This window comes from Terrapene carolina, unplaced genomic scaffold (assembly GCF_002925995.2).
Source record: "Terrapene carolina triunguis isolate 2854851 unplaced genomic scaffold, T_m_triunguis-2.0 Scaffold210, whole genome shotgun sequence".
Lineage (NCBI taxonomy): Eukaryota > Metazoa > Chordata > Testudines > Emydidae > Terrapene > Terrapene triunguis.
Genome location: NW_020664561.1, coordinates 39,557,237 through 39,581,710, shown reverse-complemented (window position 1 = coordinate 39,581,710; position 24,474 = coordinate 39,557,237). Strand labels below are relative to the sequence as shown.

The 24,474-nt window shown below is 43.4% G+C and overlaps 1 protein-coding gene across 1 annotated transcript in view; it reads right to left on the bottom strand.

Annotated features, from left to right (window-relative positions):
- Nucleotides 1–14,927, bottom strand: part of LOC113407190 (collagen alpha-1(XXIV) chain-like) — a 238,741-nt gene extending 223,814 nt beyond the window's left edge. The window contains exons 1-2 of the mRNA XM_026655329.1: nt 14,672–14,927; nt 1,197–1,261 (exon numbers count right to left, since the gene is read on the bottom strand). Of these exons, the coding sequence (XP_026511114.1) occupies nt 1,197–1,261; nt 14,672–14,727 (121 nt within the window). The 5' untranslated portion in view covers nt 14,728–14,927. The remainder of the gene's footprint in view (nt 1–1,196; nt 1,262–14,671) is intronic.
- Nucleotides 14,928–24,474: the final 9,547 nt, after the last annotated feature.

Sequence of the window (24,474 nt, the reverse complement as noted above, 5' to 3'; positions counted from 1 at the left end):
GTGGAAGCTGACTCCTTAAATCCACCCACCTTCCCTCCCTGTTCCTGTGGTGGCCCCTAATGTAGCTGGCCATGGGAGCAGTCCATGTACATATATGGCTGTAGGCTCAGTCTGCAAGGCCAAACTTTCTTTCTCTTCCATTGCAGAACTTGGCTCAGTTGAGAGTGGCACTAGGAAATTAGCAACATCCCAGGCAGCATATAGCATGCTGCAGGGGAGAAATAAACAAGTAGTGGAGGAAAAAATTAAGAACAAGAAAGGAAAAGAAGAAACATACAGGAACAAAAAACGCAAGACAAAGAAGAAAACGAGAACAGAAAAATATTGCAACTGATAGGTAACAGTGCAAAGAGGTACATGGGGAGGAGGGTACTCAGCTGCTGATTCATCCCTACAGACTCCAGCACACTATAATCAGGAATCAGTCCTTTTCTTTAAAACATATTCCAGTTGTTTGGTTTGGTTCTCTTTGTGGTGAGTCTAGTCACCAGCCAAGAGTGAACATTTATTTCAAAGGTGAAGTCATTTTGTGTGCCGCCTAGACAGTGAAGGGCAATTTACATGACAGGCACTCAGTGCTATCCATGACCCATTACTGGCAGCCAAAAATTACCATCCTGACACATTAACTTTCATCAATTTAGGATGCATGTTCCTCAGCTGTCTCTGATGTAACCCTTCACATCTGGCAGTCCCAGGACACCAAGCAGACCAAAACAAAACACCACCCTATTTCCGAACCAACATCTATTTGAATACAAAAATAAGCTAACATGCAAATTTCACTTTTCGCCTAATAATGCCCATCTAGACTAAGCACTTATTACAGACCTTTGTTTTCTTGCAAAGTCTTAAGAAGTGCAAAGGTAACTCAGCCCCAGTTCACCACCCCCAAGAACACCCACTTACAATGACGACACAATCAAAGCCTTTTCACTGTACAAGACTTCTCTTTTATAAAGACTTTGGTTAAATATGTAAGCAATTTCATAGACAGAAAATCTGAGTTATTTTCAAAAGGTCATCTTTTCCAAATGGTTAATTTGAACTTATGATCTCATTGTACTCTATCTGACATTTGGATTAGTAACTTTTGAACAGCTGAATTTAAGGTCATTACTACCAGAAGCCATTTACTTTTCCCCCCCTCTAGTGGCAGATTATTCAAATACTCTGTTATAAGGAAGTCTTCTCACCTTGTGCTGGCATTTGTGCGGCACCCACAGCTATGCATATCGCAAGAAAAAGGAGGAGGGTTTTCCTAAAAGAAAAAAGAATTTTAAAATGTGAAAAAATTCTTAACCAATCAACAGTTTAAAACTCCCTGGGGTTTAGAAGGCCTGAATCAAAGCCAGCTGAAGTCAACAAAAAGACTCCCATTGACTTCATTTAATTATGGATCAGAGGCATAGTACCCTCAGATTGTAGAACTTTCCACTGATGCTAATAGGAAGTTTCACACAAGGGTCAAGGATAATATATGTCCTCACCTTTCAACCAACACATACCCAGTAGATACAGTCTACATTGTCTTGTCAATAGGAGTCAATTATATTAATTTTGAAATTATTTTATTGTATCTGTTTCATATTTAGAGGCTGTTATATATTAAACTACTTTCTAGAAAAATACTATTGTAATGAAAATATAAGACATGACAATTTGTTACACATGATGATCATTGGGCATTTTATCACATATTCTATCAGTTTATCCAGAAATGAAAATGGTGTGCAGTAACTAATAATTTTGTAGGTCTTGTACTTCCTTCTTTTCTACTTGCATGACCAAGATCCCAGTTACACTGCCTCCTGGGAAACACTAACAATTATATCATGCTCTCCTAGGGGTACAAAATCACAGAACATCTTTGGAATAAAACTCCATGCTCAGAGGGGCACTCCTGTATTCTCAGGTGACCCATGAGCAAAGATAGCAACAAAAATAGATCAAGTAAGATCCAGTTAGATGGGATGTTTTTCTAAAAAATATATGCCAGGAATTATTTTGGGGAAGTTCTATGGTTTGTGTTACACAGGAAGCCAGACTAGATGATCATGGTGATCCCTTCTGGCCTTGGAACCTACGATTCTATGAATCAAAGAACCCAGAGAGCACACATGCTCATGTTTTGAACATTTGCACAATCTACTGTGAGCAGCTTCTGATTTTGGTGACTCACATGCGTGGCGCTTATTTTGTGACCAGATCTTGTACTACCACCATTTCCCCTGATTGCACCCCTGGTAACATGTGAATTGGTTGGTGTTTTTAGTCCTGTTCCTAGTTTGCCCACATTAAAATTGGAACTAATTAGCTCCCTTATTGGCAGTGATATTAGAGAGATTAAGATAGAGCTAGCACAGAGGTAGCTAGCCTCACTCTCCTATAGATGTGTTCTCCACAACAGAGATGAAGCACATTGGATAAGCCAGTTTGGAGAAAAACTTCCAATGAAGCTGCCTTTGCAGAGGGCTTCAGCATCATTTCAAAAGCAAATGTTCACAGATGCCTATTAGCCTATATACAGAAATCTATTTTACACACCTAAGAATTAGGCCTATCACTGAGTTTTGTATTACTCATTCTAAACATATCTTAAATCTCATTTGGTTCCACAATCATCTATCTTTGTACATAACAGAGATGGATTGCTGCATAGTTTTCTAGAGCTTCCCCTTGATGAGCAATTAACCTGAACATCATCCTTTAAAATGTATGTGTGGAAACCATGTTCAAATGTAACCACATTTCCACCTCACTCATTGGACTTCCACTACATTGGTGTCCTATAAGCTAAAAATAAAGACTGATGAATACTTCATGCAAGTAAGTTCATTAAGTGCTCTCATAAATAACATCAAAATCCTGTAAAGAACTGAAAGTATTTTTGAAAGCCTGAATAAAATACTGATGTTGAAAGTAGGATGGAAAATATTTGTTACTGCTAAATACAGGACACTTTCAGCAGCTGTCACTTTTGAGTCTCATTTCATTAATGCAGACCATAATGAAAGTTAATAGAAATGTTTGCTAGCGGAAAAACAGGTTCTTGTCACCAGTAACCCATGAAAATTAATCTAGAAGAATTCCTGTTAATGTATATATAGTCAGTGATTCTTCAGGGCTCAATCCTGAGGTCCTGAAGGGGCATCCATAAATTATGTAACACATCTTTCAGTGATTTTCAAGACCCATCCACCCCTTGTAACACTGAAACCAACATGCAAAATTAAGGACCCACCCATCCCCTAATTCCTTACATAATTTAAGGACAGCTCTTTGCACACCTCTTGAGTGATGCTCAGTGCTCTGAATGATCACTGACTTCATTCAGAGTTAAGAAACACTCTCAACTCTCAGGAGCTGCCTAGCACATGAGCAGATTAAACCCTTGAATGGCTATTTAATATTTTCTAATTCTATGCTAGAAGTCACCAGCAAACAAGGACCAAATCCTGAAAGATGTTTGCATGCATGGTTCCCTTTGACTTCAGTGAAAATTCTGCATGAGACGAGGGGCTTAATGACTCAGACCACAAAGCCTGTTGATGACTGAAGGATTCTCAAACTTGTCCTGAGAATGTTCATCGGTTCTTAACTGCTGCAGCTATACATTATCACTTCTCTTCTTTCTTGCTACTTCCCTATTCTGGGTCCGCAACTTTTATAGCCTTCTTTCAAAACTCATAATCATATACCAAGCTCTCGTGTAGATTGATCTCTCTGAGGTCCACTGATATCTGATCCATGTACCAAGTCTTTGGTCTTTCCCTCTGTCATCTTCTGTCCACAATCATTGTGAGAGTTTTCCTATTGATATCGCTTGTGGGGAATGCCCCAGCCCTCTGGGGTACATTTCACATGGACATCAGTTCACATGAGCATATTTACTGGATGAGCTTTACAGGTCAGCTGTCCAAGCCTGACACATTTGGTTTGAAATCAGAGTTTTCCTTCTAGATGAGCTGCTCGCCAAAGCTGACAAGCCCCACTTGCTCTGGCAAGATTTGCTTTATGGTGGTTTTTATTCTCCTTGAAATCCTCGGGACTAAGTGGCATTTTATAGAGACAACACACCACTAACTATCCCACCACATCCTGCTAGGAAATGTCACCAGTTGGTTCATGACTACTTATTGAATATTCATAACATACCTGCAGGATGTTCCCCTGTCTGGCACCTGGGGACATGCCTGATGGGAGTGGGTCGCACATACATATTATATTTACATTAGGTTTTTTTTAAATCCAATCGTTTTAAAGCATCTGTTGTGAGATTTCAGCTTCAGACCTACAAAACAGGGCAATTTGTTTTTGTAGGAGAGAGCATTTTCTATTTTAATTGATCAGTATCCTTACCTCCCTTATAACATATTAAAGTATTATTAAAATTCATTCATTACAGACTTCAATTTATCTTTTTGCTCCTTCTTTAAGCTCTCATCACATTACATACATTATGAACACAAATCTTACCATAATACTAAATCTTAACAGACTTCCCACACATCCTTTCCAACCATCAGCATGGCTTCCATCTTAACTTCCTTCTTCAACTCCAGCTCAGTCCTCTGAGAGAATAGGTGAGTGTTTCAGGTCATCAAATCCAGGCTCGGATCAACCAAGCAGAGAGTGCATTAGTGAGCCACAGACCTTCACAGTCACCTCTTGGCTGTTATTCATAGATTCATAGATTCTAGGACTGGAAGGGACCTCGAGAGGTCATCGAGTCCAGTCCCCTGCCCGCATGGCAGGACCAAATACTGTCTAGACCATCCCTGATAGACATTTATCTAACCTACTCTTAAATATCTCCAGAGATGGAGATTCCACAACCTCCCTAGGCAATTTATTCCAGTGTTTAACCACCCTGACAGTTAGGAACTTTTTCCTAATGTCCAACCTAGACCTCCCTTGCTGCAGTTTAAGCCCATTGCTTCTTGTTCTATCCTCAGAGGCTAAGGTGAACAAGTTTTCTCCCTCCTCCTTATGACACCCTTTTAGATACCTGAAAACTGCTATCATGTCCCCTCTCAGTCTTCTCTTTTCCAAACTAAACAAACCCAATTCTTTCAGCCTTGCTTCATAGGTCATGTTCTCAAGACCTTTAATCATTCTTGTTGCTCTTCTCTGGACCCTTTCCAATTTCTCCACATCTTTCTTGAAATGCGGTGCCCAGAACTGGACACAATACTCCAGCTGAGGCCTAACCAGAGCAGAGTAGAGCGGAAGAATGACTTCTCGTGTCTTGCTCACAACACACCTGTTAATACATCCCAGAATCACGTTTGCTTTTTTTGCAACAGCATCACACTGTTGACTCATATTTAGCTTGTGGTCCACTATAACCCCTAGATCCCTTTCTGCCGTACTCCTTCCTAGACAGTCTCTTCCCATTCTGTATGTGTGAAACTGATTTTTTCTTCCTAAGTGGAGCACTTTGCATTTGTCTTTGTTAAACTTCATCCTGTTTAACTCAGACCATTTCTCCAATTTGTCCAGATCATTTTGAATTATGACCCTGTCCTCCAAAGCAGTTGCAATCCCTCCCAGTTTGGTATCATCCGCAAACTTAATAAGCGTACTTTCTATACCAATATCTAAGTCGTTAATGAAGATATTGAACAGAGCCGGTCCCAAAACAGACCCCTGCGGAACCCCACTCGTTATGCCTTTCCAGCAGGATTGGGAACCATTAATAACAACTCTCTGAGTACGGTTATCCAGCCAGTTATGCACCCACCTTATAGTAGCCCCATCTAAATTGTATTTGCCTAGTTTGTCGATAAGAATATCATGCGAGACCGTATCAAATGCCTTACTAAAGTCTAGGTATACCACATCCACAGCTTCTCCCTTATCCACAAGACTCGTTATCCTATCGAAGAAAGCTATCAGATTGGTTTGACATGATTTGTTCTTTACAAATCCATGCTGGCTATTCCCTATCACCTTACCACCTTCCAAGTGTTTGCAGATGATTTCCTTAATTACTTGCTCCATTATCTTCCCTGGCACAGAAGTTAAACTAACTGGTCTGTAGTTTCCTGGGTTGTTTTTATTTCTCTTTTTATAGATGGGCACTATATTTGCCCTTTTCCAGTCTTCTGGAATCTCTCCCGTCTCCCATGATTTTTCAAAGATAATAGCTAGAGGCTCAGATACCTCCTCTATTAGCTCCTTGAGTATTCTAGGATGCATTTCATCAGGCCCTGGTGACTTGCAGGCATCTAACTTTTCTAAGTGATTTTTAACTTGTTCTTTTTTTATTTTATCTGCTAAACCTACCCCCTTCCCATTAGCATTCACTAGGATAGGCATTCCTTCAGACTTCTCGGTGAAGACCGAAACAAAGAAGTCATTAAGCATCTCTGCCATTTCCACGTTTCCTGTTACTGTTTCTCCCTCTTCACTAAGCAGTGGGCCTACCCTGTCTTTGGTCTTCCTCTTGCTTCTAATGTATTGATAAAAAGTCTTCTTGTTCCCCTTTATTCCCTTAGCTAGTTTGAGCTCATTTTGTGCCTTTGCCTTTCTAATCTTGCCCCTGCATTCCTGTGTTGTTTGCCTATATTCATCCTTTGTAATCTGTCCTAGTTTCCATTTTTTATATGACTCCTTTTTATTTTTTAGATCATGCAAGATCTCGTGGTTAAGCCAAGGTGGTCTTTTGCCACATTTTCTATCTTTCCTAACCAGCGGAATAGCTTGCTTTTGGGCCCTTAATAGTGTCCCTTTGAAAAACTGCCAACTCTCCTCAGTTGTTTTTCCCCTCAGTCTTGATTCCCATGGGACCTTACCTATCAGCTCTCTGAGCTTACCAAAATCCGCCTTCCTGAAATCCATTGTCTCTATTTTGCTGTTCTCCCTTCTACCCTTCCTTAGAATTGCAAACTCTATGATTTCATGATCACTTTCACCCAAGCTGCCTTCTACTTTCAAATTCTCAACGAGTTCCTCCCTATTTGTTAAAATCAAGTCCAGAACAGCTTCCCCCCTAGTAGCTTTTTCAACCTTCTGAAATAAAAAGTTGTCTGCAATGCAGTCCAAGAATTTGTTGGATAGTCTGTGCCCCGCTGTGTTATTTTCCCAACATATATCCGGATAGTTGAAGTCCCCCATCACCACCAAATCTTGGGCTTTGGATGATTTTGTTAGTTGTTTAAAAAAAGCCTCATCCACTTCTTCCACCTGGTTAGGTGGCCTGTAGTAGACTCCTAGCATGACATCACCCTTGTTTTTTACCCCTTTTAGCCTAGTTATACCCAATTCAACCAGGGCGCTATTAGCTTGAGTGCCTGGAACAATAGCTATAATATGGGGAAAGAGTCAGTCTTACAAGGTGATGGGACCCAAACCATTTGGGGCTTTATAGGTTGAAATCAACACCTTAGACTTCACCAAGAAATAATTTCTTAGCCAGTGCAGATCATGGATCACAGAAGTAATGTGAAACAGGGTGAAATGCTGCTTGCTTAACAAGCAGATCTGCATGTTCTGCACTATCATAATCCAATCATGAGATGACAAAAGCATGGATCCCACAGTGATGTCCACACTTGAGAGAAAAGGACACAACAACATTCTTGCCAAGCACAGAGGAGAAAAAAAGCATTTTTGGAAACTGCTGTTATTTGAGTATCCAGGAGCAGTTAGGGATCCAGCAAGATCCTTGTGTTGTGAAGCTTAAACAAGCAGACACACCTCACTGATTGAGAGGTGCTGATATATTTTCCTCCATTTTGTTTCTGTTGTTTTTCCCAGCCTACAAGCATTATCTCAATGTTATCATGATTGGTCTCTCAGTCAGCTAGCCCTGGTCTATTTCCCAATGTTCATTAGACACTTGGTAAGTCATTCCATCACATCAGACTGGTCCAATGAAATGAAGATTGACAGTTGGGTATCTTCAGCGTACTGAACATATCGCAACCCAAACATCCTCAGTAACTGCCCCTGTGGACCAATCTCCATGTTAAACAAGAGGGGCAACAGAATGTGAGACCTGGACATCTGCCCACTACCACCTCTGAGATCTCTCCAAAGAAAGAAGCAAAACTTCTCAAGTGCAACCTCATTGCGGTCTTCTAGGTTCTTCAGGCAACTCTATGGCACCTTGTAGTCAGTGATGTTGAGGGCATCTTATAGATCGAAAAGAACCAGCAAGGGCACCTGATCTTCATTCATTGCTATGTGATCAATTATCATGACTTCTGCAGCTTCCATATTATAAGAAGCCTAGAATCAATTGACTGGGGCTAAACATACACCCAACACGGATGGAGTGGTCCAAACCTCCACAATCTCTTTCCACCTCAGACTGCTATATCCCCAGTTCACAGTAGTATGGCCTCCCAGAGTCCAATGGAATTGGTGTGGTTCCATTGCACACTAAAGAATAGGGGGCAGCATGACTGGAACTTTTGCAGGAGGCCCACACTTCTGCGTGCTGCAGAGAATAGCTCCATACAGACTGATTGCACTGCAAGTGCAGAGAGAGAATGGGCAGCAGGCCAGGGATGAGATGAGGCCAGTGTACCATTCCTCTCCTCTCCTCTCTGAGGAAGAGTGCTGCAACAGAACAGCCACAGGGACTACTGCAGTAGTGGCCTTCGAGAAGTTCTGCTACTCCACCATGGATTTGGAGGAAGGATGCCTCCCTCCCCGGTGCTTGCACAACTGCCCTGTGAACACCCAAGTTACTCAGGCTGTGCACTGTGAATAGGATTTGGCATAAGGTAACACATGTAATATGTACCTAGAAGAACTTTTTTTTTTGAATGTTGACAAAATTTGGAATAAAACAACTGAGAAAAATAAAAGAAAATAAGTTACTACAAATGTTTTGTGAATTTTTTACCTGATTCTTTTATATTTTAACCAGTTCTGCTATCCACAGTATCTTAAATACTTCCATTTGGACTACCCACGGAAAGCCTTTCATTAAAGTATTCCTCTATATCCTCCTCTTCGCTAATAAATTTAGGGTTTTTTTTCATTTTATAGACAGTGATACCAATATAAGATATAAATAAAACAACAATTCAGGACTTGCAGCTAATCAAATGCAAAAAGTCAGTAAATAAAAGTATCATAGGGTTATATGGTTCACATTTAAGAATTAAAGGTTTTGTCAATTGAACTCAAAGGGAGCCTGGAAGTGCAAGAAATGCACGATCAGGTACATTACTGCATACCCTGCACAGGGAACACTGGAGCCAAATTTGACCTAACAACATCCCCTCAAAAAGAGGGGATGACAAAAAATTGTGTACTTTCCATGAGGCCTTTGTTTGCTTAACACAAACACTCCCTTATCCCAGAATGGCCAAACCGGACAGTCTCTACGCAAAAGAATAAGTGGACACAAATCTGACATTAGGAATCATAACATTTAAAAACCAGTAGGAGAACACTTTAAACTGTCTGGTCACTCAATAACAGACCTGAGGGTGGCAATTTTGCAACAGAAAAGCTTCAAAAACAGACTCCAGCGAGAAACTGCTGAACTCGAATTGATATGGAAACTAGATACAATCAACTTAGGCTTGAACAGAGACTGGGAATGGCTGAGCCATTACAAACATTGAATCTATCTCCCCATGTAAGTATTCTCACACTTCTTATCAAACTGTCTGTACTGGGCTATCTTCATTATCACTTTTTCTCTTACTTAATTGGCCTCTCAGAGTTGGTAAGACAACTCCCACCTTTTCATGCTCTCTGTATGTGTATATATACATATATCTCCTCAATATATGTTCCATTCTATGCATCCAAAGAAGTGGGCTGTAGCCCACGAAAGCTTATGCTCAAATAAATTTGTTAGTCTCTAAGGTGCCACAAGTACTCCTGTTCATTATCCCAGAAGGTGCTTATTCTCTCTACTTGCTCAGCTAACCTGGGAACAAAATACCCTTAACTGTACTCATGCAAGTAAACTCACTGGAGTCAATGGGACTATTTCTGAGAGTAAGCAAGACTCGTCCCAAAATTATTTCTGTGTGTAAGGCAAGCAGGATCTGGCTCTTGAATTACACTTAGTTCTCTCAAACATTAGAGGGTACTCATCTGCCCGTTGTTTCTAATTGAGATAAAAACCCCTCAACACACACATTCTCTCTCACACTCTCTCTCTTTCTCATTGCCCTTTAAGAAAACACAACTATCTTGGATAAATATGTCATGTTGTTTAAACCCTGCCAGGCGGAGCTTCCTATAATACTTTTCTCCCTGGCTGGCGACATACATGAAGTTTATTAATGGATGGATTGCTACTGATTCTGACACAAGGCTATTGGGCAGGGAAAGACAGCTCCCCTGCCAGGAATGTGCAAACCAACCCCAGTGTCCCAGCAGCAGCAGCAGCCTCCCAAGAAGCCAAACTCCTTCCCCGCTGCTACTTTCATGTTGCTGTGTTACACAAATGTATGAGATTTTTCAAACTCTTCCATCCCATTTCAAATAGTTCAGATTTTTCCCCATCTGGACGCAATTTGCAAAGCCCTGAATTACCCATGAATCCATCTGAGGGCCTAATTCAGAGAATGCAGGGCTTGGGAAGGGGAGCTGGAGGAGCAATTTGGTCAGATAGTAAGAAATAGTGGACAGCAGTTCTAGGCCAGTGCCTGGGACACAGGGACCCCTCATGCTTAAACAGCTGTCAGGGGTAGAATTTAAAGTGACAGAATACAGAGCAGGATCTTTACTTCATCTTAAACCCAGAGACAATCCTGTAGCACACAGTGTGTCTGGATTTTTAAAAAACAAAAGTAATTTAAACCAAATGATGATGATGATGATGATTATTTTATTATTTGCATTAGTGTAGCACTCAAACTAGCTGAACACCACAAGTTTTGGACACAATTAGGTAAACTTCAGTTTGTGCTGTTGTACTACTTTAACAAATGTATTTGCATTTATTTTAAGATCCCTCTACAATTTTGTTTAATCCCACAGTAAAAAACCTGTTACCTTAGATTTAAGGTTGCTCAAGGGGAAATCTGACCAACACAATCACTGAAGATCAAGAAGATCCTGAATTAAGGCAACCTACATTCATATGTCTTAATAACTAAACATCACTCAAAGATCCCTCACCTCCACAACAAACTCCCTTGCACTTGCACTATATAACTAGTCACAATGTACAAATCAAATGCCTCTACTGCCCACTCAGACTTACAGGCAACCTTAATTCTGACCACATCTAGGTTAACATATAAACTTGACAGATGATGTGCACTGGTAAAGTCTATAATGTTATTTTTACATGAAAAAGTATGAAATCATAAAGTTGTATGTTTTAGTGCTGCATAGAGGAATTTGATGTGTGCACAGTGGTAGTTATATGTTGCAAAAGCAAGAGAAGTTGTGGAAGTAAGGAGGAATTTGAATATAGATTGCCTGACCTCATGAGCTCCTTGATTTTCAGTAATTCAGAGACCTAAGCTGTCAGCAAAGGTTTTGGTTTGTTAGTGAGAATTTCCCAGGTTTTTAATAAACACTGTATATGTCAACTCCGATAGTTATTCACACGACTAGCTGTCATCATTGACAGGCAGCAACCCCCACAGAACCACAATCCACACACACCCTCTTAGACCCTTGCATACAGCCCGGATTGCCCCCAGGCTCCCCACACAACTTCGCTGTCCCCCACAGGCCCCAGCCTTTCAGTCCTGATAATATATAACCCCTTCCAGGCTGGGCTTCCCATTGAAAAGCAGAATGTGGTAGGGTATTAGGAGGGCATAGGGAGGGGCAGGTAGTGGGGATGGATTGTGCATGGAATGGAAAAGGGTATGAGGCTGGGGGGTATAGGTGCTGGAGGGGACAGATGGACAAGGGAGGATGTAGAGAGCCTACAGGAAAGCAGGTATGGACAGGGGCATAGGGATAATCTGTTGGGGGTTATGAATCTGTAGGGGATATGGGAGTGGCTGCTGGGAAGGGGATGAGGGGACAACAGAAGTGGGGGGATTTGGGCTATGCACGTGGAGAAGCGGGCTTGAGATGAGGGACCGGGGAGCAGAGTTTAGAGGAACTCTGCAATGACAAACCACGGGGGGGGGGGGGGGGGGCCTCATCAAAGAGCTCAGCGATAGGGAACCACGGAGTTCTCCGCTTCCCCCACCACGCTCCCCACAGCGCCCTGCTCCCCCTCGGTGCTGCTCACCCCGCGCTGGGGTCCTCCTCATGCTGTCGCACGATGCGGGGCGAAGGGGAGCAGGGCTGTGGGGGGCCTGAGCCAGAGGGGCAGGGTCTGTGCGGGGGGAGCCCCACTCCACTGAGCCATCAGCGCTGCCTGGGAGGGCTCGGCGGTGCTCCAAGGCAGCGGAGCTGAACGGGTGTCTGCACCGGGCCGCCAGCAAAGCAAGGACTCCACACACATAGCCCTGGGGAGCCCTGCGCGCCCCCACGCAGCCCGCTTCCCCCATCAATTCCCGCTGCGCCTTCCCAACCCCCCCCCCCATTACCTCTCCCCAGCCCCGCTATGCCCCCCTCCCCCCCCCGCAGGTGTGACAGGGAGCAGCAGCACCGAGCTCCGCCGCGCACTCCTCCCTCAGCGTCTCCTCATTCCCCCGCCAGGCCCGCCGCCCAGCCCCTCTGCTCCCACGGGGGCAGCACCAGCGAACGCATCCGCTTTGCCCGGCAGCACAGAGGGCTCCTAGCGGACACGGGGGGCAGCCGAGTGCTCGCACGCCCAATGTGAGCAGCACCCGGTGTGCGCCGGTTCTGGAGCTGGGGGTGCGGAAGTAATTTCCATCGGCAGCACCCCACTATCAAACCCGTCCCAGCCCCCTGCCTGTCTAGCTCGCCGGTCCGGGGATGAATGTGAGAGGGAGCCTGGACCCCTTGGTGACGGGGTCTCCGGGGAGTGGGGCATTTCCAAGCAGGGCTCACCGATGTTGCGTCTGCCCCAGTCGGTGCACACTTGAGCTACACGTACGTAAGCAAAGCGAACTGGCTCCTCGAGAGTGAGCGTGTCAAACACGGAGCCTACATTCCATCGCCGGGCTCTGAAACGGGGATTTCGGGCTTTTTCAAGTGCAAATCTCAACACCCCCCTCACACCCACACTGCCGTGCCCGTGCGGCTCACCGGGCCAGAGACCACCAGGCACGCCGGAGTGTTTGTTTATAGAAACGAGACCAACAGACGTTTCTGTACGAAATGAACGCGCGGGAGGCTCGCTGGGACGCCGATCCGCCGCGAAGGAGAAACGGAGCGAAGTCAAACTGCGCCCGGCCGGAGTGATCAGATCGGATTCATTGCCTTGATCTCAACCCCTCCTTACGTGTTTAAACAACACACAGGTGTGTTTATAACGCACACTTCCCAGCCAGGCATCTGCCCCCCAAAACCTCCGCCCCCAACGCCTAACCCCCTCTCGCCCCGTCTCCTCCTGCCCTTTCTTCGGAGAGACTGTCACTAAGATGCACCAGAAGAAAGCACTTGTACCTATCTTTTGCCACCTGGGTCTCTGGCATAATTTGCATGTAAAGATGGGGGGGCGCGCCTCTTATTTGGGCTGCCCTCCCTCCCCGCACATACAACTCCATACAAATATTCGAGGGCGTCTTTGCAACTCCCCTCTCGCGGCGGCGAACTGCTGATCTGGGAACTTTCCGCCCCCCAGCTCTTCGCTAGGAGGCTGCAGACTTCACAATCGCTATTACGAAATGATTCATTTCTGCAGACTCTTTAAATAGCCACTAGCCTGAGTAATCAATCAGCTGAACAGGCGAGGGGGGCTGCAGCTAAGGACTAGCAGCTCCCCCTACAAGTGCGTAGAAAAAAAGCTACTTGAGCATATCCTCGATTCTAAAAATAACGCCAGGGTCTGCCCTAGCTGGGAGGAAGTCGAAATACCACTTCCCCTTAGTTTCCTCACATTATTGCCCTCTCTCCATCAGCAGCAGTTCACCAGTGACAACAAAATCAGCCAGAGCGGTCTCCCCCGGCCCCAGAGCCAAAGCCTGTCTGTCCCTGCTGGGCTCACAGCAGGGAGGTTTAGCCCAGCAGCAGCTCCTGTACTATTGTTGTGTCCTCAGGAGGAGAAGAAAGCTGCGGACAAACACACACACACTCAGTCATCTCTTTATCGACCCCTTGCCCCCAACCCCTCGCTTCACAACTCGGGAAACTCCATCAACTGCTACCCTCGATTTAAAGGTGCTCTCATTACCAGGCTAAACAGAGACACGCTAGCACCGTTCATCTGGCTCCCACCCGGGAGAGCGCCTGGAGCGCAGAATTCTTCCCTCCAGGGGAGAACTCGCAAGCCCAGGAGCTGGCAGTTCGGGGTTTGCTGGTTTTTGAAGATAAGTGAATCCCGTAACTCATTTCGGAAGGGGGAGAGACCTGGAAGTCGCTAAGTCCGCGAAGCCTGTTTCAGCCGGCAGTGGGAAACGTGCCAATAAACTTTTCCTTCTGCGCGGCTTGATTGCTTTAACATAAACCGTCTGTAGACCCGCTGGCAGAAGGCCTTTTAAACAGGGCATTTTACAAATTGCAAAGACAAGGGGGACGCGTAGCTCCAAAATAAACTGCCTGCAGTGCTCACAGACACTGACAAGACGAGCGCTGTGTGTGCAGCGAACTGCAATCTTCACTCCCACCCCCACAACACACACACACCCTTGACTGCTGGGCTCTTACTTACGTTTTTGCTGTGGGAGAGATGCTTCCAGTCCTTGTCCTTTTTGCTCCTAAATGCATTTGTCTGCATTTGTCCGAGCAGCGAAGATCTAACCGAAAACAGAAGCCAGCTCCAAACGGCTCAAGGTTCAGGTACTGTCCATGAAATCAACCCCAGAGCAGAGGTCCCTTCCGAGCTCTTGGCAAGCCCTAGTGCGTCCCCCGCATGGTGAAGGGGCGTGACTTGGGGGTCTCACTCTCGGAGGAGTTAGGGAGAGGATGGCATCAGTATAAGCAAGAGCGGAGTGCTCGGCTTCACACGTGGTTCACAGACAGGAGCCTTTGCAAGTACCGCGGAGCCCTGCATTGAACTCGGCGATCCGCTGCGGGGATGGAGCGGGCCGGGAGGGGACGTGCAGGAGAAATCCTTGGCTGGGGTGAAGAAACGGTGCCCAGGTTACCAGAGCCTTTGCAAAGCGCTTGGCCGAGGTGTCTAGTGGCGATGCACAGGCGTGCAGCGTTGAGCGCAGCCTGCCTCTGGCTGGGGAGCAGAGCCGCCAGCCGACCCAAGGCAAACCCTCCCCACCCGCGCTCGGTGTTAAATTTCACCGCTCCCTGATTTGCGATTACATCATCAAACCCGCCTCACCCCCGCCCGGGCAGAGCCGCGCAGAGCCCCGCAGAGCGCGCGCCTGGCCCGAGGCGGGGCGCACGCGGTCTCGGGGCTCCTGCCTGGGGAGGGAGCTGCCGCCGCCTCCACTGTCTGCAAGTTCTAGCAGCCGCCTGCTACATCGGCTCCCCTGGGAGCCCTGCGCCTCTTGAAGGGCCAGGAGAGTCGCGCAGCCTTTGTGATCCTTTCCCGAACGCATCTGTCCAGAGGTGGCCTCCTAAAGCATCTTCTCTGTCCCTGCTCCCGCCTTCCTTCTTGCTGATCTGCTTTTTCTCCCGCAGACACTTCCTTTCTGCTCGGCTCCTTCCCTTGCCCTCCTTCTCCCAAAAGCTCTCAGGTAGCCAGATTTAGCTCTCCACCGAGGTAAATGAGAGTAAGGCCAATGAAGTAATTAAGAGCCCCTCTGATTTACATCCACGTCCCTGGGAGCGGAATGTAGCCCGGATAACAGCAGTCCACTTCCCTTTCTTGTCATGGTCCTGCTCCAGCGCCCACTGACTGAAGCCCTTGGCTAAACTCCGCTGTCCTGCTCCATGACAGCCTCACTTACCTACAGCCTTGTCACCTTATATTTACTCATTTAATAAAGAGACATTGCCAGGTCTCCTTTTCATTATACAGTGAATCCTTCTTTCTAAGTATGACCAATTTAATAAAGAGGGGAGGTTTTGTTTCAAAAGCCCTGGCTGGGATGATTTAGTTGGGAATTGGTCCTGCTTTGAGTAGGGGGTTGGACTAGATGACCTGCTGAGGTCCCTTCCAACCCTGATATTCTATGATTCTATGATTCTATGATTTTGTTTTTGGAGCAAATCAATGACACCAGAATTTTTCAGTCCTCACCCCAATCTGCTGTTTGTATGTTACCCAAACGGATTAGCAGTGGTGCCGTCAGGCTAAAAATGAAGGGGATGGGAGACATAAAACTGATGAATGTATTTAATAAAGCTAAATGGTTAGCATCTGCTTAGATTCCTGATGGGGTTCAGCAGCAAAGTCCTGGCAGAAAGATATAGGCTCAAATAAAATGTGGGGAATGGGGGAAAAAGAGGATGAAATGATATATAGAGAAAAATGAGTTTGCTGGAGGTTTTGCATCTCAAATGTAATTAAACCAGGATCTAAGAAAACTCCCTCTGGAAAATGTATGAAGAACAGATGTAATTTGGAAGCTCTATAATGCCAGAAGAAAGAGGACACCCTTTTCTGCCTTGTCTTTTTCATTTCTTTTCCAATGTTCCTACCTTGCCTCAGTAACAATATATTATATAGAGTTATCTTACATAGCATCAACCTGCCTTCCAAAACATGCCTGGTATAGAATTGAATAATACAAGACAGTGCACTATATACATTACAGAAAGAGTAGTACAAAGACAAATGACCAGCTCCCACAGTGCTCACTAGGGCAAAATTCCCATTGACTTCAGCAGTTTTATTTGAGTGAAGATATTAAAGATTTTTCTGCACTAACAAGGGCTACAATTCCAGGGAACAAAGGTGGATCTAGAAAAGTTATCTTAAAGTTTTAAGCATTTAACTTCACACACATATATTCCTATTTCAACATCTGGAAACATCCAAAATGTATATTGTCCCACTGGCTACCGTGATATTTCCTATTTATTCAGTTTTTGAAAGGAAAGGAAGAAAAGCCAACAACATATTGTATTCCTACCCACATTTCTTTCATAAAAAAATCAGCAGCTGAACATGGCTATGTATGTGTTTGTTAAAGTGGGAATACCTGTTCATTAGAGTATTATAGTGGTGGCCTTACCAGTTCTGTAGTGAAGGTTCTGTTAGCATTTCCATTTTAAACCCCACTTGAATGAGCACCAACAACTACAGTGTAACCAATCAAGCAATTCGTTTTTGTGTATTTGCATTAAGCTGAGCTAAAACAGGTACATTAGAGCTTTCATTTGGAACTGTAAGATGCCTTCCAAGAATTAGCAAAAGTCTATGAACCACTTAAACTGGATGCTATATAACAAGAGTTTTTAAACAATGTGACTTGTTAACTCTTTAACATCAGATGTAAGAAAGTGATGGAGAAAACCTTGGGGGAAGGTTGAATACTGGATCAATCCTGCCCTTCACACTGACATGAAGTAGAGCAGTGCCGGTCTTTTGGTGCATATGGGAGCCATCCTGCCAGCACAAGGCAAGATGGGACAGAGTAACTACATGGTGGGACTCACTTCATAGTTGTGCTAGAAAGGAGCAGCATGCCTAAGGCTTACTGTACGCACAGTGTACCCACGGGCTGATGATTTTGACTATGCCCTCATGGGAGTGTGGTGCACCATTCATCACACATACTAGTGTCCCCACAATTTGCATAGCTAGCTTTAGGGGTGGCTATGGGGGACAGGAGAAGGGTTTCCTTGCACCCTCTTTTTTGGCCCCCATTTCAACCAGTGCACTCCCACATCACAGGGTAGGATTTAGCTGTGTCCATACTCAGGTGAGGCTGTGAGGTAGTTTCTCACTTCTCCTGATGTTCCTCACCTGTGCTGGCAGCCAACCACCTTTTGTATTTTTAAGGTATCTAATGTGATTCTTCAATATATTGTTAAATTAATGTCACTGAAAAATAACACATCTACACAGCACTTTTCACCCACAGCTCCCAAAACAGAAGTGCGTAAGCACTGTTACTCTAATTTTACAGATGGTGACACTGAGGTACAGAGAAATCAAATGACTTGCCCAAGTTCACACAGCAAGTCAGTAGCAGAGCTGAAAACAGAAGCCAGGTCTCCCAACTCCTTGTCCAGTGCTTTATTTTTCAAATAGACTGCAAATCATGTATTAATCACTATACTGTACTAAAAGTCAATCAATAACAGCCTTCCATGCATTTTGACAAAATCCCCTATGTTTAAAGCTATCCAGTTACATGTGTTTATCTCCAGAACTATATATAGTGGTCTGTATACTTTTGAGCAATAAAAACTGTGCTTGAGCTCCAAATTTGTCAACTTGCCTTGGCAATGGACAGTGAAATTTGAGTTGCACTTCCTAAGATGAGTTTTTCCCAATTCCAGTTTTTCAGTATCTCTTGCCATTTCTCCTTGACCTCAGTGTATCACTGATTTATCTTATCTCTCAAGCAAATCCTGCGGTTACTGAGATCTAAAATTAGTTCTCTCAATATTGCTTTTGCCTTTCCTCCAGGGCTGCAGGCTGTTTCAGCTTTTTCTTTTTCTAGCAGTTCTCTCCTTTCATAAACCAGCTTGTTCACTGACATACTGCTAAACTCCACTTTTCAAAGCACAGAGCAGGAATGGCTCATAGATGATGTGAACTGGTCTGAGGCATAGAAGATGGTTCATACAGCTGATTCTCTTTCTAGAAAGGAAATTCTATAGACAGCAATGGTCAGAATTTTTCCAAGACCTTGATATAACACAAAATTAATAGGATTTTCCCCCATTAATGTAGGGCATGACATTGTCTAGGCCATGATTCAGAGTTAGGGTCTGATTCTTCTCCCATGGAACTCAAGGGGAGTTTTACCATTGATTTCACTGGGAGTAGGATGAGACCTGTACATATTTTCTGGTTCAGTCCCACAATGTGGGATTTTTGGCAACAGATCCGCACTGCAACTGAGCCCTCTTAGGAGATTTATTTTTCCTGTACATCACAATATATGGTGGTAGGCTACATATCTAAATTGTTGGAATGTAATGTAGCAAAATGTTTATTTAGAATTCTATCAGTGGCAGCCAAAAAGTAGATAATACTGCTCTGGTAAAAGAAAGAATTGCCAAGCTATCAAATATGGATTTAGGAAATCCAAGAAATGGAAGGAATTACAGCATGTTTTTGATGGCTAAATTAACTGGCTAAATTAAAAGGAAGATGGACTCCCGTTTTTTTAAGACTTTTCAGTTCTGTGTAGAATGTGAAAGGAACAGAATTGAAATAACCAAGCCAGGTTTCTTGTTTTTTTATTTTTGTTTTTAACTCTAGTTACATACATTTTTGTCTATTAAAGAAATTAGTATGAAATGCAGTATCTTCTAACTCTTGGTTTTATTATGACTAAAAGTCTGGAAAGGCCTTTAAAATGAGCACAATACATATGACTTATTAAATGGATTCTATCCCTTTAAATTTTCTATTAGCAAACTGGAAAAGTAATTAGCATACAGTTACATTGTTCTGAGTTCAGACTGTAGGGTAACATATTTTTCTGTCTTGCAGGAACAACATCTAGAAACAGAGAGAGAGAGAGAGAGAACAGCAATTGAGTTCAAGCCTGTATACTAAATGTGGCATGTATCACAAAGGCAAAATAGCCAAGCAGCACTTAGATTCCTTAAGACATTCATTTAGAGCCAACAACAAAGGAATATACCCAGCAAGGAATGAGAAAGCAGAGAAAAGAGCAGTGAACTGTGAGATGAAGCAAAGGTTCCAGACCACAAGGTTCCTGTGATTCAGACTGAGAAAGGTGTTGCAGTGAAGCCAACATACTTGCAATTGTTACTAAGACCTGGCAACACCCATTCATAAAGCCGCTTCAGTAGCAAAAAAACACCATAAAGCGGAGTAAAAAGTTGTTGAAAAGATTAACATACACTATTAATACAAACCATGCAGAGGAAATTCTATACCTGATACTGAGATACTGCGAGGCTTTATTTAAGTGATGGTGTAGCATGTGCCATCCCAGGAATTATGAGAAAACTAGCCAAACACTCAAGAAAATACCAAGGAGAAGGGAAAAAGATGGTCGGGAAATACTAGAAAAGTGATAAGCCAATGGGTAGGGAGGGGGAGAAGATGCAAGAAGGGAACTGCAATGTGAGAATTTTAAGAGTGCATTGGCAGTGGACCAGGAGACCCACATCATCACATTTGGCACATAGGCCAATCCGCCTAGAGAGAGGCATGGTGAATTTTCATCTCACAGTGGGGATCTGCAGCCCCCTTGCAATTGACAAAGGAAGAGCCTGGAAAGGATCCAGAAAGAACTTGGTGATTTTAATCTTTATTTGTTCTTCATCTCATTCTTGCTAGAACAATTTGTAACCCAGAGAAGAATTGGAAATACCCATTCCTACAGTGGATAGAATTGTTTGGAAATAAGCTTTTTTCTGGGATATCCATTGTACCGAAAACACACACATAGTTAAGAGTCTTTGGATCTGATAGAGAATTTGTATTCACATGGTCAAATCATAACCTCCACAGGAAAGCCCCGAGAAACAGAGAACAACAGGGATCTCAATCAGTGGATCTTCCTACAAATCTTCCCATCAGGGAGTAGGGATGCAATCTCCTAGTCAATAGAAGATCAGAAATCCCTGGGGAAATCCCATGCATTTCAGAGCAAACAAAGAATGCCAAGGCAACTGTGCTACTTCCCCAGACCCTCTTTCCCATGACAGGAATGGTTCCATTAGGAGCCATGCGGTCAGTGGCTCTCCACCAATGCCTGAACCAAACTGGGAGAGGGATTGGACAGAGTGAAGCAGGTTTCTGTGAAAATAATACTGACAAGGTCAACATTATCTTATGCAAAGAAATCCTTATGAGTTTAGAGGAACCTGCTGCTATGGAAAGCAACAGAACAAATGGCTTGTAAATATTTAGCTTGGCACAGATGAAAATAGAAGTGCTGTCAGCCATTTATGCTAGCTGAGGTTCCAGAAGTGGCAGTGGGTCTAAGAATACTCCTAACATTGTGATCCTCTTGGGATAATAGCAGGCAATCTCCCCCAAACATGAGGGAAGAAACCACTCCTGCAGTACTCTCAAAATCCTTCTTCCATTCCGCTAGCACCATATCCATTTTATTTGAATGTCATTCAAATCCCAATCTCAGATGGGCATCTGAAAGCCACAGCCACGGCACCATTCAGGTCTGACGAAACCAAGTCAGCAATAGTGGTCATCCACATAGTCATGACTTTTCAGCCCAACTGTCAAGGTTCCTTCCCCACTCTGAACTTTAGGGTACAGATATGGGGACCTGCATGAAAACCTCTAAGCTTCTCTACCAGCTTAGATCTGCTTTTGCTGCCACCACTCCCAATGTGCTAACTCCCTTCCCTGGGTAGCCTTGAGAGACTCCTCCACCAATTCCCTGGTGAACACTGATCCAAAACCTCTTGGATCTTAAAACAAGGAGGAATTAATCATTCCCCCCCCCTTTTCCCTTTCCCCCCACCAATTCCTGGTGAGTCCAGATCAATCCCCTTGGATCTTAAAACAAGGAAAAATCAATCAGGTTCTTAAAAAGAAGGCTTTTAATTAAAGAAAGAAAGGTAAAAATCATCTCTGTAAAATCAGGATGGAAAATAACTTTACAGGGTAATCAAACTTAAAGAGCCCAGAGGAACCCCCTCTAGCCTTAGGTTCAAAGGTACAGCAAACAGAGATAAACACTCTAGCAAAAGGAACATTTACAAGTTGAGAAAACAAAGATAAAACTAACACGCCTTGCCTGGCTGTTACTTACAAGTTTGAAATATGAGAGACTTGTTCAGAAAGATTTGGAGAGCATGGATTGATGTCTGGTCTCTCTTAGTCCCAAGAGCAAACAACCCCCAAAAACAAAGAGCACAAACAAAAGCCTTCCCCCCACCAAGAGTTGAAAGTATCTTGTCCCCTTATTGGTCCTTTGGGTCAGGTGTCAGCCAGGTTACCTGAGCTTCTTAACCCTTTACAGGTAAAAGGATTTTGGTGTCTCTGGCCAGGAGGGATTATAGTATTGTACACAGGAGGGCTGTTACCCTTCCCTTTTAGTTATGACACCAACCTATCTTGCAATCTTCCCCAGTGGCTTCCCATACATGAACAGAGGGATTGAAAATGGAGAGTCTTGCAAAAACTCACACAAGAAATCCCTTGGGGCAAATAAATGTTTGCTTAAAAACACACCTTGGCAAAAAGAGAAAAAAACACCCAACCAATCTAGAGTGAGGCTGTCCACCTCAGCCTGGCTCTGCCAACCAGCTAACAAAACTCATGGTAGTATTAAAGGTCGCTGATACTATTAGAGGAATAAGCATGGACACCTGACAATTATCCACTGTGAGGCTCCCAAACCTAGAAAATTGAGATCTCCTAGGCCTATCCTTTATGGAAGCGTTTGAGAAAAAAAGCCATTTCTGAATCAATGGAAGGGATAGTTAACTCCAAAAAACCTCAGTTCCTTACTCCTAAAAAACCTTTCTTGATGACCATTTCCACCTCCTCTCATGGCAAAACTAATACTGCACTTCCAGGTTTTGGTGGAATAAATAGCTTTTTCAGTGCTATCTTGTAAGCTACAAGAGTTTAATCTCCTCTGACTTTGAAGCATTCCCACTGCAGTCACCAACAGAAGTTCTCAGTTTGCTTCTGCCAAATTACATCCTGGCAATAGCAAGGAAACTGAGGTACTGTGTCCAGATTTGGCAAAGACTCAGCCACCCACTATCTGACCTGGAATTGATGTCAGTGGCTAACACTGTATTTCCAACTCCATTCTGATGCAAGTTTTTACATATAAACATAGTGAAAAATTACTCCCAGATCACTGTTAGCCAATACATGTGTTAAGCGTAGTATACACCAAAATAGATATTATGCCTATAGTATTAATACCACACATTATATATGGGGGTGTTGGGAAGTTATGTTAACTGAATGTATTATGGTTTTCCCACCATTCTGTTCATACGTCAAATATCCCACAACACTTTGCAAAGTTGAAGTCAGCTTTGGCACTAGAAAATAGGAAACCTGTCAAAGCAAAGATGAATGAATACTGTATACCAAGTTCAGTTAGGGAGTACTTTCATGGCTCATCAACACTTGGAACGTAGTATTCAAAACAAGATACAGGAACGCATATGGAGATACCAAAGGCAAAGCTGGCAAAGTAGTGGGTTAAATTTAAATTTTAAGTGACGTATAGGGGTCTTTTAGCTTGTAAACAACACAATATAAATAGAAGTGGTTTTGAGGGTGTATCTTTGAAGCACACTTTCTGTGTAAGGTCAGCATACTGTGAATCGCTTCCCGGAAGGAGGCTATGTATGTCTGCTTTTTGTATTGAACTGTTTGTCTTTAGGCAATACATTTGGTTAACTTTGGTTAGTTGATCTTTTAAATATTTTTAATAACAATTGACTATATTTTAAGCTATATCACAGAAGAGGAAAAAAATCACAGAAAATCTACAGTCTATGGTCTTAGAAATGATGCCAAATGGAAACAAAGTGGCTGGGTAAGCTCCATTTTCATAGTCCCAGGTATGAATCATAGCAAAACAATGATGAAATAATTTGCACTTTTCTTCCTAAAATCTCAAAGTAAATGGCAAGGTGAATAAGTATTAGCCCCATTTTACACACAGGGAAAGCAAAGCACAAAAGATATTAAGTAACTTGTCCAAGGCCACACACCCAGTTGTTTCAAACATTTGACTAACAGACAATTAGTCGGATCTTTAAAGTAAGTCACTCCACATGTGATTTTTAAACAGCCTAAGAGTTTGTTTTACCACACTGTGTACATTAGGGTGACCAGATGTCCCGATTTTATAGGGACAGTCCCGATTTTTGGGACTTTTTCTTATATAGGTTCCTATTACCCCCTACCCCTTGTCCCGATTTTTCACATTTGCTGTCTGGTCACCCTAGTGTACATATTATATGGAACCATCAGAAAACAACTGCTACAGATTACTGAAGTTAGTAATCTACTGCTAATGATATCTGTTGACAAAGCTCATCAAAACTCTAGTATAACGTTCAAGTTCAGTATTTGTATACTAATTAAAATGGAAGTTACAGCATCTCCCACCTTCTTTTTTGGAATAAATATGTTGATATCAAAATCTTTCAATGCTCATTAGTTCTTTGTACAGTGCAAAAAAAAAAAAAAAACCCACAACCAACCCAGCACCCTTGGAGCTTGGCATCTTTATGGGTCAGCAATTTCTTGCCTCAGAATCCAAAGAGAGAAAGTCAAAAGTATCTCCTAGCATGACTCATTTTTGTATCATAGGCAATTCACTTCTAAATTAAGAATTATAGATCAGGCATGTAGGACTGCAGCAAAACAAGTTTCTATTCAGAAACTCCTAAGTGGATTCTTTAAGTAGACATCCTCTCAAAACAGCAGACAGCTGAAAACATGGAGCTAGT